At 40.8% G+C, this 15,593-nt stretch overlaps 2 protein-coding genes across 5 annotated transcripts in view; both read right to left on the bottom strand.

Annotated features, from left to right (window-relative positions):
* Positions 1 to 15,593, bottom strand: part of LOC115215459 (organic cation transporter protein-like) — a 463,156-nt gene that overhangs the window by 337,576 nt on the left and 109,987 nt on the right. The gene's annotated exons all lie outside the window — the stretch shown is intronic.
* LOC115215609 (PAN2-PAN3 deadenylation complex catalytic subunit Pan2) overlaps positions 1 to 15,593 on the bottom strand; it is a 69,572-nt gene that overhangs the window by 16,620 nt on the left and 37,359 nt on the right. For all 4 annotated transcript variants that reach the window (XM_036506069.1, XM_029784831.2, XM_029784832.2 and 1 more), the window contains 6 exons: positions 12,280 to 12,467; positions 8,852 to 9,000; positions 6,114 to 6,220; positions 5,351 to 5,449; positions 3,941 to 4,062; positions 651 to 780 (listed from right to left, as the gene is read on the bottom strand). In XM_036506069.1, the coding sequence (XP_036361962.1) occupies positions 651 to 780; positions 3,941 to 4,062; positions 5,351 to 5,449; positions 6,114 to 6,220; positions 8,852 to 9,000; positions 12,280 to 12,467 (795 nt within the window). The remainder of the gene's footprint in view (positions 1 to 650; positions 781 to 3,940; positions 4,063 to 5,350; positions 5,450 to 6,113; positions 6,221 to 8,851; positions 9,001 to 12,279; positions 12,468 to 15,593) is intronic.

Raw genomic sequence — 15,593 nt, 5'->3', positions numbered from 1 at the left:
AAATACATCACAATAAACCAGACCAAAAGTGACATGTTCTGATAGCTTTATAATTTATATAACAGGACATGGACACTCTCAAAGTGGTAGGTGTTAGGAAGGGCATCCAGCTGTAGAAACTCTGTCAGATCAAGATTGGAGCCTGGTGTAGCCTCCTGGCTTCCCAGACCCCAGTCGAACCATCCAGCCTATGCTATCATGGAAAGCGGATGTTAAACGATGATGATGATGATGATGATGGACAGATGAGCATAAGATGTGAGACATGGACCCAGATGAGATTAGGGTATCGTTTATCCAGACTGAAAAACATTTGATTAGGGATTTGCAGTAGAATGACCACTGGTGAGGCACTGGTGAAGTAAGGCAGCTAGAAACAGTGTCTTTAGGTAGCTAAGGTTTTACCATTTCCTCTTAGTTCCCACCATGGTTTGGACCAATGTACAACATGCATTTGATGTTGGGACATTTATCAAGAATGGTAGATCTGAGAAATTCTTTTACTGCACTCAGTATATCTGCTAAAACAACACTAACAGAAGTTATTCAGCAGCAGGAACAACACAGGGAAGTGAATCACAATATAATTAACATAATTTAATTAGAGAACACCCCTTTCCTGCAAATACCTGCCCCACTTCCTCACTTACCTCTTCTGTTAATCTGTTCACTGAAAATACGTTGTTTGAGAGAGAAAGCCGTAAGCCTGTTGGGACGTAGCTGGACTGAGAATTTTCTTCGTTAAGTGAATCCCCACCATCACTTGATTGATCATAACTCCTGAAGAAGACAAAGAGGAATATAAGGTCAAAGGAAAAGATTTCTTACACGGAAGAAAATATCAGCCACACCCCCATATTATCTTTTACTCGTTTCAGTTACTTAGACTACAGCCATGCTGGAGTACCACCTTCAAGAACTTCAAGCACATGTATCCCAGTGCCTATTTTTTTAAAGCCGGATACTTATTCCATCAGTTTCCCTGGTGGCACGTAAAAGCACCCGCTACACTCTCGGAGTGGTTGGCATTAAGAATGGCATCCAGCTGTAGAAAACTATGCCAAATCAGTCTGAAGTCTGGTGCAGCCTTCCAGCATGGACAACGGACATTAAATGATGATGATGTGAATAAATAAGCATTCCAGTTGACAGAATAATTTTAATGTTAAAGGGTTAAACAGCAGAAAATTACAAGAAAATTGGTGAATAAGATGATGCAAAGAGATGAATGGATAAAAACCAGACACATTATGAGACCTGCATGACAAACTAAGACACTAAACAAGTGGTCCTCAACTGAGGTACATCCGACACTTAAACAAAGTGGGGGAGAAGAGGGCTCTACATAAGATTTTGTTGTTAAAATTTGCAACAAATTGGTTATGCTCCTTCAATACACAGAATATTTTAACAATTTTTTAATACAATTTCTTATAATATTCAATTATAAAAAAATGTAATAAGATTTTCTGAAACATCGAATGGCTATGAAGGAGCAGTAGGAATCAAAGGAGTTTGTAGATAAAAATGGTTAACAACCATGCTACTAAACTATACAAGACAATATCCCAGATTTACCATGGTACTCCAGACTTGCTGCTGCATCCCAAATGCACTACAAAATCCCAGGTACCCTACAACACACCAAACCCTATACCACTACCCCAGACATTTCACAAAAACAGCTGAAACAAAATAAATCTGCTCCTCCCTATCCGTCTCTCCCCCACCCGTATCTATCTTTTTTCCTCACTCAATATTTACTCATTGTAGGCAGTGAGCTGGCAGAAATGTTAGCACACCGGGAAAAATGCTTAGCGATATTTCGTCTGTCTTTATGTTCTCAGTTCAAATTCCGCTGAGGTTGACTTTGCCTTTCATCATTTTGGGGTCGATAAATTAAGTAACAGTTACATACTGGGGTCAATCTAATCGACTGGCACTCTCCCCCAAAATTTCAGGTCTTGTGCTTAGAGTAGAAAAGAATATTTTACAAATATAAGACAGCAAGCAGGCAGAAACGTTAGCATGCTGAGCGAAATGCTTAACAGTATTTCATCTGACGTTACGTTGTGAGTTCAAATTCCACTGAGGTCGACTTTGCCTTTCATCCTTTCGGTGGTTAATAAATTAAGTACCAGTTATGCACTGGGGTCGATATAATCGACTTAATCCATTTGTCTGTTCTTGTTTGTCCTCTCTGTGTTTAGCTCCTTGTGGGTAGTAAAGAAATAGGTATTTCATCTGTCTTGACAACCAAATCAAAATAGATGAACATCAATGGAATTTGTATCTTTGTGGTACCAGTACCGGTGGCACACAAGAAAACCATCCGAACGTGGCCGTAGCCAGTACCGCATCGACTGGCCTCTGAAATGTTGGCACATAACAAACACCATCCGATCGTGGTGGCCCCTACCTGGGACGTAGTCAGTCCACCTGTGCATACCTTCCTTCTTGTGACACTTGTGAAGACCTGTTGAGGCAAGTGAAAATCAACAAATCAAAAAATCAAAACAAATCAAAATAGATGAACATCAATGGAATCTGTATCTCAGTGGTACCAGTGCCGGTGGCACACAAGAAAACCATCCGAACGTGGCTGTAGCCAGTACCGCATCGACTGGCCTCCGTGCTGTGGGCACATAACAAACGCCATCCGATTGTGGCCGTTCGCCAGCCTCATCTGGCACCTGTCCGAAGACCCGGCAAGACTAGTCAGGCCATAGCCCGTGGCCCCTTCCTGGGACGTAGTCAGTCCACCTGTGCATACCTTCCTTCTTATGACACTTGTGAAGACCTGTTGAGGCAAGTGCAAATCAAATCAAATCAAATGACACTCGTGAAGACATGTTGAGGCAAGTGATAATAATAATAATCATAATCAAATCAAAATAGATGAACATCAATGGAATTTGTATCTTTGTGGTACCAATGCCGGTGGCACACAAGAAAACCATCCGTAGCCAGTACCACATCGACTGGCCTCCGTGCTGTGGGCACGTAACAAACACCATCCGATCGTGGCCGTTCGCCAGTCTCATCTGGCACCTGTGTTGGTGGCACATAAAAACACCATCCAAAGACCCGGCAAGACTAGTCAGGCCATAACCCGTGGCCCCTACCTGGGACGTAGTCAGTCCACCTGTGCATACCTTCCTTCTTATGACACTTGTGAAGACCTGTTGAGGCAAGTATGTGACACTTGTGAAGACCTGTTGAGGCAAGTGTGTGACACTTGTGAAGACCTGTTGAGGCAAGTGAAAATCAAATCAAACCAAATCAAAATAGATGAACATCAATGGAATTTGTATCTTTGTGGTACCAGTGCCGGTGGCACACAAGAAAACCATCCGAATGTGGCCGTAGCCAGTACCGCATCGACTGGCTTCCGTGCTGTGGGCACGTAACAAACACCATCCGATCGTGGCCGTTCGCCAGCCTCATCTGGCACTTGTGTCGGTGGCACATAAAAACACCATCCGAGCGTGGCCGTCTGCCAGCCTTGTCTGGCACCTGTGTCGGTGGCACATAAAAAACACCATCCGAGTGTGGCCGTTCGCCAGCCTCGTCTGGCACCTGTGTCGGTGGCACATAAAATCACCCACTACACTCTCGGAGTGGTTGGCGTTAGGAAGGGCATCCAGCTGTAGAAACACTGCCAGATCTGACTGGCCTGGTGCAGCCTTCGGGCTCCCCAGACTCCAGTTGAACCGTCCAACCCATGCTAGCATGGAAAGCAGACGTTAAATGATGATGATGATGATGATGATGATTGACATTCTGAGTTCAAATTCTGCAGAGGTTAACTTTGCCTTTCATCCTTTTCGGGTCGATAAATTAAGTACCATTTGCATACTGGGGTCAATCTAATTGACTGGCCCCCTCCCCCAAAATTTCGAGCCTAGTTCTTAGAGTAGGAAAAAAAAAAATTACTCACTGTGGGTTTGGTTCATGCCGAAAGAAGCAATCTTTCCGTTTACAGAGTTTACCATAACGACACAGTTTCTTCTTTGGACTAGCTATTTCTTCCTTCTGTTCTGTGCTGTCTTTTTTGATAATCTTAGGAAAAACAAAAAGAATAGAAAAAAAACCCACATTAAAAATCAAGAAACCTTATTATTTTTTTAAAGTCAAATATCACAGAAATCACAACTATGTTCCAGAAGAACCCCAGTTCACGAATTCTTTCCTGAAGGTCATCCATCACCTGAAAGAGATTTTATGTTAAAAAAATTGCTTGTGAAACTGATTTGCATGTAAAGTGAAGATCCAGAGTACTTTAACAAGTTGCCTGGTTCCACATTCCACCCCAACTCCAGGTCTTTCCTGGACAGGTTCAGGATTAAGCATTAGCTACATCATTTCACTCACACATCTGCAAGAATTTGTAAATGCTATAAAAAAAAGACATTGCTCTCATTCCTCTAATTAATAATAAAATCAAAATCAAAATCAAAATAAAATATAAAATTCACCAGTCGTAGTAAAGATAATCTGTCAAGGAGAAGGAAATCTCTGAAATAAAAACTGTTCAGCAGGGACTTGTAACCAGTTGATACTATTTTGCAAAGAAAAAAATTGACTGATTCATACATACACAAAATATATATATATATATATATATATCATCATCATCATTGTCCTGAAGGCTGTACCAGGCTCCAATTTGATCTGGTAAGGTTTCGACAGCTGGATGCCCTTCCTAATGCCAATCACCCCGAGAGTATAGTGGGTTCTTTTTATGTGCCACCAGCATGAGGGCCATTCAGGTGGTACTGGCATTGACCATGCTTGAATGGTGCTTTTTACATGCCACCAGCACGGGAGCCAGTCAGGTGGCACTAGCATCAACCATGGTTGTGTATACATATTATATATATATATATATATATATATATATATATATATATATATATATATATATATATATATGTACACTGCTGCCACCACCACCATTGTCATCATGTAAACTCTGTTTTCTATGCTGGCATATGTTGGACAGTTTGACAGGAGATGGCAAGGCTGGAGGGTCGCCCCAGGCTCCAACTGTTTGTTTTGGCATGGTTTCCATGGTTGGATGCTTTTCCTAATGCCAACCACTCGACAGTGTGTGGTGGGTGCTTTTGATGTGCCACCAGCACAACAAGTAGTTTTATGTGGCACCAGTGCAAGTGCCTTTTAGATGGCACCAACCACAAATGCTTTACACCATCAACATGGGTGATTTATACATGGCACCAGCATAGGTGACTTTACACGGTGGGATGAGAGGAGGAGGCGACTCATGTGAAATAAACAAAATTGGAAGGTAACAAACAAAAAAATATATCAAGAGTGAAAAACTCACCTGTAACTGCGTCTTCCAGAATTCTATATCACGAGGGTTGTCGAGGCCACAATTTAAGGCAATAATATCTGGAAGAGATTTTATGAGTTTTTTCTGGACCTGTAAAAAGAAGAAAGGATCACTATCACTATGTATATGTGTGTGTGTGTTAGGGTGTTCTGCATGTGATCATAAAGTTGTGAGTTCAATTCCTGGCAGCATGTTATGTCCTTGAGCAAGACACTTTATTTCACATTGCTGCTGTCCACTCAACTGGGCAACAATGAGCTGTACTTGTATTCGAAAGGGGCCAGCCTTGTCTCACTCTCTACTAGAGAACTTTGTTATGGGTAAGTGTGTCTGTGGGGTACTCAGCCACTTCCCTGTTAATTTCATGAGCAGGTTAGGGTGGCGAGCTGGCAAAAACATTAGTAAGCTGGGCAAAATGCTTAGTGGTATTTCATCTGTCTTTACATTCTGAGTTCAAACTCTGCCAAGGTCAACTCTGCCTTTCATCCTTTTGGGGTCGATTAAATAAGTACCAGTTACACACTGGGGTTGATGTAATCAACTTAATCCCTTTGTATGTCCTTGTTTGTCCCCTCTATGTTTAGCCCCCTGTGGGTAATAAAGAAATAAAATTTCACGAGCAGGCCGTTCCTTTGATTGGATCAACTGGAACACTCGTCATCATAACGAACGGAGAGCCAGTTTATTTTTCATCTTTGTGTATGTGTGTACACGTTTGTGTATGTGCATGCATGTGTGTGCACGGACTACTCACATGGGTTTGATAACGGCTGCAAACACTGCACCAAGCTTGCATCACCTGCTCTGATGTTAAACTGTGCAACAAGATGTTAGAGAATGAAATGACTTGAGGAGGTTCATCTGTAAAACAAAACAAAAATCAGTGGTTTGAGGGGGAGTATGCAGAGGGTGGGGTCTTTTTTTATCTTTTGTTTCAGTAATTAGACTGTGGCCATACTGGGGCACCACCATGACATGTTATTAGTCGAATAAATTGAGCCAAGTACATTTATTTTTTTAAAACCTGGTACTTAGTCTATTGGTCTCTTTTGCCAAATTGTTAAAACCAGCGTCGCATTACTGGCACTCGAGCCCCGTTCTAGTAGGGTATTAAGAGCACCATCCGATCGTGATCGTTGCCAGAGCGGCTATCTGGCCTCGGTGCCGGTGGCAAGTAAAAGATACCATTCGAGCTTGATCGTTACCAGCATTGCTTTACTGGCACCTGTGCCGGTGGCATGTGTAAAAGATTTGAGTGAGGTCTTTGCCAGTGCTGCCTGACTGGCCTCGTGCCGGTGACACGTAAAAGCACCCACTATACTCTCGGAGTGGTTGGCATTAGGAAGGGCATCCAGCTTTAGAAACTCTGCCAGATCAAGATTGAAGCCCGGTGCAGCCATCTGGTTCACCAGCCCTCAGTCAAAATCGTCCAACCCATGCTAGCATGGAAAGTGGACGTTAAATGATGATGATGATGATGGACATAAACAAACACCAGTTGTCGAATGGTGGGTGGGGACAAACACACAAAGGCGTACACATGAATATATATATGACAGGCTTTTTACAGTTTCCATCTACCAAATCCACTCACAAGGCTTTGGTCAGCTTGAAGCTATAGCAGGCAACACTTGACCAAGGTGCCACACAGTGGGGCTGAGTCTGCAACCATGGGGCAGAAGAGAGTGGTGGAGGGACGACATTGGAATACACTGGAGAAGAGGGGAAGGAGGAGGAGCAGAATACACTCACACAACAGATTCTTATCTATGTTTATGTTTGATTAAACGAGATTATCTATGTAGTCAGTAGACAAAACCTCCCTTCTTGAAAGTTGTATTTAGAAGCTAAAAAAAAAACATGCAAGGGAGATAACTCCTATAAAATAAACTGAACATTTTGGCAAAGTAATGGATATTTTCCAGTCTTATTGCATCTCCTCAGGTAAGAATATTTTATATAGTCAGCAAGACTTTGAAGTAATTTATATATAACACACACACATATATATATAGAGAGAGAGACGGACAGGACATTGTCAAGGGCATTGAAGTCTCCTTTGTTCTCGTGATGGCGTTTGAGGAGGTGTTGAAGGGCTGTTGATGCTTGTCTTGTAACTTATATAACACCAGATTGTAAAGACTATGTAACACAACGGATGTATACCCTGAGGGTTGTAACATACATAACACCAAGTTGTAACACAGCAGGTGTGTAACTTAAGATTGTAACTTATCTAACACCAAATTTGTAATTTGGGAGCTGAAAGTCGTGTAACACCACCAGACAGCAACACCTGGTTACACACTGGATGTGTAACCATGGTGATGTAATTTATGCAGGACATCATCTGCATTATTCAATGTCCATTTTTCATGCTGGCATGGGTTGGATGGTTTGACGGGAGCTGGTAAGGCAAGGGGCCGCACCAATCACCATTGTCTGTTTTGGATTGGTTCCCACAGTTAGATACTTTTCGTAGTACCAATATAAGACAGTAAGTTGAAGAACTGATTTGCTGAGATTATTCATGTAAATGTTGTTGCTGAAGCCATCATCTATTCTGTGGTGAGGGTGGTGGTTGTGATGCACGATGGCCCCATGTTGGGATGTGTGAGTTAGTGATGTTGAAGACAGGGATCTGACTGATACAACTATTTTGGTGTGGTTTTTGTGGTTTTGGTGTGGGTGGAATTTAGGGTCAGGATTCTACTTGATTTCCAAAATCTGGAGACTTTGACAATGTCAATATGAGTGGTTTAAGTTGGTAGGGGCAGTGATTCCCTCAGGCCCTGTGTGGTTTAGGCATTGGTTTGTATATCTAACGCAGATGAACCGTTTAGCATCCAGATTACTTTATCAAATATTCATCATCATCGTTTAACGTCCGTTTTCCATGCTAGCATGGGTTGGACAGTTCGACTGGGGTCTGGGAAGCCAGGAGGCTGCACCAGGCTTCAGTCTGATCTGGCAGTGTTTCTACAGCTGGATGCCCTTCCTAATGCCAACCACTCTGTGAGTGTAGTGGGTGTTTTTTACGTGCCACCGGCACAGGTGCCAGGCGGGGCTGGCAATGGCCACAATTGGTTGGTGCTTTTTACGTGCCACCGACAATGAAGCTAGTCAAGAAGGCGCTGGCATCAAATATTAGGTCTGTTTATTCAGATTGTTTTAAATTAATCATGCATTATCTCGTAGCATTGAAATTTTGATGTGATTGTTTATTTTTCAGAATGACATTGTAGGGTAGGTATGAGAGACCAGATCTTCCCCGTTTGAACATAGAACACATATGGTGTTTGGGCTTAATATGGGTGGTTTAAATGCTAAACGATTAAGTTATGAAAGGGGCTACACAGAAGAAATAGAAAATAACAGAAGTAAGATGGAAAAGTATAACAGGAAACAACAGAAAAAAATAAATAAAGGATAGCAAAAAAGGAAGCAAAATAAGATCTGTAGATGAGAGAAGATTAAAGATATATGACTGACCTGTGTTTGATGATGGATATGATAAGTTGGTGAGGGTAGGATAAGAGGTTCTGTGAGTCTCATGGCCACAACGACATCGTAGAAGTGTTTCCATCTCAATTCCAAACAGCTGACTTACTATAGAAACTTCTGGCTCAGATTTGGGTGGACTAAGAAAGAAAGGACAATAAATATCAACATCACTTCAGTATCATCATCATCATTATTATAATTATATTAATGCGAATTTTTCCATAGATGCATTGAGGTTTTTTTTTTTGTACAAGTGGATGCCCTTCCTGTCACCAGCCTTCTTCCATTTCCAAGGCAACATTTCTCTGTGGCCAGATATGTTTCCACAGAAAATTGGAAATGAAGGACACTGTATATGACATGGGGAATACACTCATTCACAGCTATCATGCTACGTCAAACCAAGGACACACCGACACCCCTATCCCACTCTCTCCCAATATGTGCATGTGTGTGGATGTGTGCGTATATATATATATATATATATATATATATATATATATATATATATATACTAGGCTGTATGGTAAGAAGTTTGTTTGCCAACAACATGGCTCTGAGTTCAGTCTCATTGCATGGCACCTTGAGTAAATGTCTTCTACTATAGCCCTGGGCCAACCAAAGCCTTGTAGGTGGATTTGGTAGACGGATACTGAAAGAAGCCTGTCATATATATATGTGTGTGTGCATATATATATATGTGCACATATGTGTATCAACCCATGCTAGCATGGAAAGCGGACGTTAAACGATGATGATGATGATATATATGTGCATCATCATTTAACGTCCGTTTTCCATGCTAGCATGGCCTGGATGGTTCAACTGGGGTCTGGGAAGCCAGAAGGCTGCGTCAGGCCCAGTCTGATCTGGCAGTGTTTCTACGGCTGGATGCCCTTCCTAATGCCAACCACTCTGTGAGTGTAGTGGGTGCTTTTTACGTGCTACCTGCACAGCGTACCACTTATCTATCTATCTATCTATATATATATATATATATATATATATATAAACACACACATACACCACTTGACAAATAGTGTTGGTGTGTTTACAACCTCATAACTTAGTAGTTGGGCAAAAAGAGACCAACAGAGTAAGGACAAGGTGTGAAAGACAAAATAAGTATTGGGGTCAATTAGTTTGACTAAAACTTCTTGAAGGCAGTGCTGCCCCAGCATGGCTGCAATCTAATCACTGAAACAAGTAAAAAGATTTAAAAAATACATAAAGCTAGTGTGTTATATATTTATATCCCTGTCATCCAAGAGATCCTAACATAGGCTTGAAACTAGACTGGCTGATCCCTCTTTTCCCATCCATGAAGATTTTGTGATACTGAACATACAGGCAAGTTACAGTCATCTACACACACACACAGAGCTAGTTAAAAATCTATAGAAACTCCTTGTAGTATAACAGTAATTTTACTTTGGGACCAAGGCACAGACGTGGTTCTGCAGTTGAGGTTCACTTCAAAATCATGTGGTTCATGGTTCATACCCACCACAAGACACTGTTGGCTGGTATTGTCTATCAGGGCCATGGGTTGACCAATGTGAATATCATCATCATTTAACGTCCATTTACCAGGCTGGCATGGGTTGGACAGTTTGACAGGAGCTGGCAAGACTGGAGAGCTGCCCCAGTTTCCAATTGTCTGTTTTGGCATGGTTTTCTATGGTAGGATGGCCTTCCTAATGCCAACCACTTTACAGAGTGTAACTGGGTGCTGTTTATATGACACCAGCATGCAAGCATTTCACGTGGGACCAGTACGAGTGCCCTTCATGTGGTGCTGGAATGGGTGCATTTTATATGGTGAGCTCACAAGAAAAGATAAATGGAAACTGTAAGAAGCCCAAGATGTGCACATAAACATGTATGTGTGAGTATGAGAGTGTCTGTGAGATTTGTTTGAGTATGTGTCTATGCAAGCATATCCACAGATGCCTGTGCATGGGACTTCTTACTCTTGTCTTGATGTCTATGCACCAATAAAAAAAAAGAACAAAGTGGTGTTGAGTCAAGTGAAGTCATTGTTGTGGCCAATGACAGTACCGCCTACTTGGCACTCGCACCGAGGGGACGTTAAAAGCACCATTCAAGCATGGTCGATGCCAGTACTGCCTGACTGGCCCTCAAACTGGTGACATGTAAAAAGCACCATTCAAGTGTGATCAGTGCTGCCTGACTGGCTCTCGTGACGGTGGCACGTAAAAAGCACCATACAAGCTTGGTTGATGCCAGTACTGCCTGACTGGCCCTTGTGCTGGTGGCACGTAAAAAGCACCCACTACACTCTCGAAGTGGTTAGCGTTAGGAAGGGCATCCAGCTGTAGAAACTTTGCCAGATCAGACTGGAGCCTGGTGCAGCCTCCTGGCTTGCCAGTCATCAAACTGTCCAACCCATGCCAGCATGGAAAGCAGACGTTAAACGATGACGATGAATCTTCCATGAAAACATGTCCGACTATTGATCTGTTTGTTATTGAAAAGATAAGGGGAAATATTCCATTGTTTGGAAACAGGTGACACTTGTGGACAGGATAAATCAGCCTCATTAAGTTTCTGTGAGACCCATAACAGCAGAGAAAAATAATGATGATGGTATATATTTTGCAGTGTCCTTCCTTCAAATTCGACTGGCCATAAAATATTGGTCACTCCAAGATGTCATACAATGGAATCGCATTGCTGTGAAGTGAAATTCCTGCCTTTCAATGCTCCAGAACTGATAAAATAAAATACCAGTCAACTACTGGGGTCAATGGTACCAGGTGACCCTTCTCTCAAGATTGTTAACCCTGTGTTTATTAGTTGAGGACTTGGGTTTGTTCTTGTACTTGGTAGAATTTATGTGGGTAGTGGGTTGTTATTAAGGCAGTGGCTGGCTGGCAGAATAGTTAGCATGTAAGGTAAAATGCTTAGTAGCATTTCACCTGTCTTTACATCCAGAGTTCAAATTCTGCAAGGTCTACTTTGCCTTTCATCCTTTTGGGGTCGATGTAATCAACTAATCTCCTCTCCCCAATAAATATCAAATGGAAATTGTAGTTGTGATACCTGTGCCGGTGGCATGTAAAAAGCAACATCCCGAACGTGGCCGATGCCAGCGCCGCCTTGTTGGCTTCTGTGCCGATGGCACGTAAAAAGCACCAACCAATCGTGGTTGCTGCCAGCCTCCCCTGGCACGTAAAAAGCACCCACTACACTCGCGGAGTGGTTGGCGTTAGGAAGGGCATCCAGCTGTAGAAACACTGCTAGATCAGACTGGAGCCTGGTGCAGCCTCCTGGCTTCCAAGACCCTGGTTGAACCGTCCAACCCGTGCTAGCACGGAAAACAGACGTTAAACGATGATGATGATGTGCCAAAATCACAAACAATTGATATTATTCTAATGTTTATCCTTTACCTTTCTGGAACAGCTTCACTGCTTTGATCTAAGATATTTGCACCTGGTGGAATGTTCTCCTGTATAGGGCAGGGTTCTGTGTAGACAGGTATGGAGTAATAATCTGCTATTTCCTGCTGGCAACCTTCAACAGGAATGGCACCTTCAGGTATGGCATTCTGGTAGATTGTGCCTCGAACACAGTATTCCTGAAATTTAGATATTTACAGAGGTTTCAGTAAATTGTGATGGCAACAAGGGTAGAATGGCTGGACTGGTTGAGAATTTGATGGAATCAGTTCTTTAAATGAGAGAGAGAGAGAGAGAGACAGACAGAGGAGAGAGAGAGAGAAAGAGAGAGAGAGAGAAAGAGAGTTTGAATAAGTAAAAATGATGAGTTAAATCAGGATAGCTAAGTATGTACAACGACCTGTTAATGGGTTGAATGTGGGACTGAAGAAGTAGCAATAACTCCTGAAATATGAATATACACCCATTTTCTATTTTACTATCTTTGACCACATTGTTTCCACAGACACATTCGTAATAAGAAATGTCATAACTTTCAGTGCTGGCTCTAATTTCTGAAGAAAATCTGTAGAGATACACTTTAAAAAGAAGACTGAATTGCACTGCTAACACAGGTAGGATTTATAAACCTTTAAAATATACTTGGGAGTATATAGTGGTTGTTAAACGAAATACAGTGTCCCTACCAGCAATTTATATATATATATACATATCTTTTACATTTTACTTGTCTCAGGCGTTAGACTGCGGCCATGCTGGGGCACCACCTCGAAGAATTTTTAGTCAAATGAATTGACTCAGCACGGTACTTATTACCTCAGTCTCTTTGGTCAAACTGCTAAGTCATATTTATGTAAACACACCAACACCAGTTGTCAAGTGGTGGTGTGAGACAAACATACACAGATACAGATATAGATATATATATATAGGTTGGTAGAGTTAGCATTTGGAATAACTGTCTAAGGGATAAGAATATCAGTTTTTATTACTGGTATAAATTACCTATGCTAACCCTGGGCATGGATATGCAAGCATACTACGCTCACTGGATACATGCAATAACAGAATAAACAAGAGTTTTATCAGGAATCAAATTTAAATTAAGCAGAAAATGGAGAAAATTCTTGATCAACAAACAAATTGACTCCCATCGGTTATTATTTTTTTTTATACAAAACTTAACATTTCTAACAGCTGTTTCTACTTCCAATGTCAGTCAGCGCTACCAAAGAAAATTCTGAGAATAATATTTGTCATCTCTTTTAGCACATCCGATCTGGTACAGAGTGAAGAAAAATACATAAGATAGAAGAGGGAAGAAGGCTTAATATAGAAGCATCATACCATTTTGCAGTGTAAAGCTTGAAGTCGATGAGCAAATGACTAAACTAGAAAAATAATTGGTGGGTTAATCTTTCTTTAGGGGTACCAAGGTGTATAAATGATATATTGATTAGTATTATTTACGAAATATTCTTTTTCTAGACCTATTGGCGAATCTCATATTAAAGTACTGTTTTATTTTGCCATTATCTTTCTAGTTTAGTCATTTGCTCATTGACTTCAAACTTTACACTGTAAAATGGTGTGATTCAAATATATTAAGCCTTCTTTCCTCATCTCAAGGCCCTTTTCTTTCCTCTTCTCTTCTTTTATTTTATGCATTTGTCTTCACTCTGATCAAGCTCCATGTACCAGATCGGATGTGCCATAGAATATGACAAATATTATTCTCAGAATTTTCTTTGGCAGCACTGACTGACATTGGAAACAGAAACAGCTGTTAAAAATGTTAAGTCTTGTATAAAAAAAAAATAACCAATGGTAGTCAATTTGTTGATCAAGAATTTTCTTCATTTTGTATTTAATTTATATATCAGGAGTGGCTGTGTGGTAAGCAGCTTGCTTACCAACCAGATGGTTCCAGGTTCAGTCCCATTGCATGGCACCTTGGGTCTTCTTAAAGTTAAAAGACTTTTCCATTTTTCCTAAATGTCAAACTAATACACTCGCTTGTTCCTACACCTGTCTTTGTCTTTCTATAAACCTAAACTACCATATTTTAACGTGTATAAGGAACCATTTTTTGTCAAAAATTAGGTTAAAAAATATGGGTGTTTTTTATAAATGAATAATATTACAGATATTAATAAATTACTTAATTCCTCAAACCTCCAAATTAGGGGTTTTCTTATACACATTAAAATACTATATATACATATATATATATATATATATATATATATATATATATATATATATATATATATATTCTTTTATTTGTTTTAGTCATTTGACTGCGGTCATGCTGGGGCACCGCCTTTATACACAAACACACACACAAGTGGCTTCTTTCAGTTTCCACCTACTAAACTCATTCACAAGATTTTAATCCTCCTAGGGTTACATTAGAAGTCACCTGCAACTCGGTGGTATTGAACCAGGAATCACATTTTAGAAAAGGCATCCAGCCATAGAAACTATGCCAAAGCAGATATCAGCACTCAGAGCAGCTCCCTGGTTCACTGGTTTTCATACCAACATGGAATATGGGCAGTCAACAATGATGAGGATGAGGAAGGTTGTGGGGAAGATCCATGTGCAAATGTGCATGCATGTATGCTGATGTATGTATAAATAAATGCATGCTTGTGTAAGATGTATAAATACATAAAGCACTGGTGACGATGCCACTTAAAAAAAGGACCCAGAACACTCAGTGGTTGGTGTTAGGAAAGGCATTCCAGCCGTGGAAACCATGCTATGGTGGACAATGGAACCTGGTGCAGCACCTAGCCTTACCGGTTCCTGTCAAACTGTCCAACCCATGCCAGCATGGAAAAACAGACATTAGAGGATGATGATATGCATATATGTGAATGCACATATACATTTACCAATGTGAGGAGTGTGCATAGATATATGTATGTATATACACACACACATATATATATATATTTTCTATTCTACTCTAGGCACAAGGCCCAAAATTTTTGGGGATGGGGCTAGTCGATTAGATTGACCCCAGTACGTAACTGCTACTTAATTTACCCATCCTGAAAGGATGAAAGGCAAAGTCGACCTTGGCAGAATTTGAACTGAGAACGTAAAGACAGACAAAATATTGCTAAGCATTTCATCCAGTGTGCTAACATTTCTGCCAACTTGCTACTTCACACACACACACACATATATATATATATATATATATATATAAATATATATATATATATATATATATATCGTCATCATTGTTTAACATCCACCTTCCATGCTAGCATGAGTGGAATGATTTGACAAGA

The sequence above is a fragment of the Octopus sinensis genome, linkage group LG9, assembly GCF_006345805.1.
Source record: "Octopus sinensis linkage group LG9, ASM634580v1, whole genome shotgun sequence".
NCBI classification, from domain to species: Eukaryota; Metazoa; Mollusca; class Cephalopoda; order Octopoda; family Octopodidae; genus Octopus; species Octopus sinensis.
The sequence above is the reverse complement of the archived record's forward strand: the minus strand, read 5'-3'. Positions and strand labels throughout refer to the sequence as shown.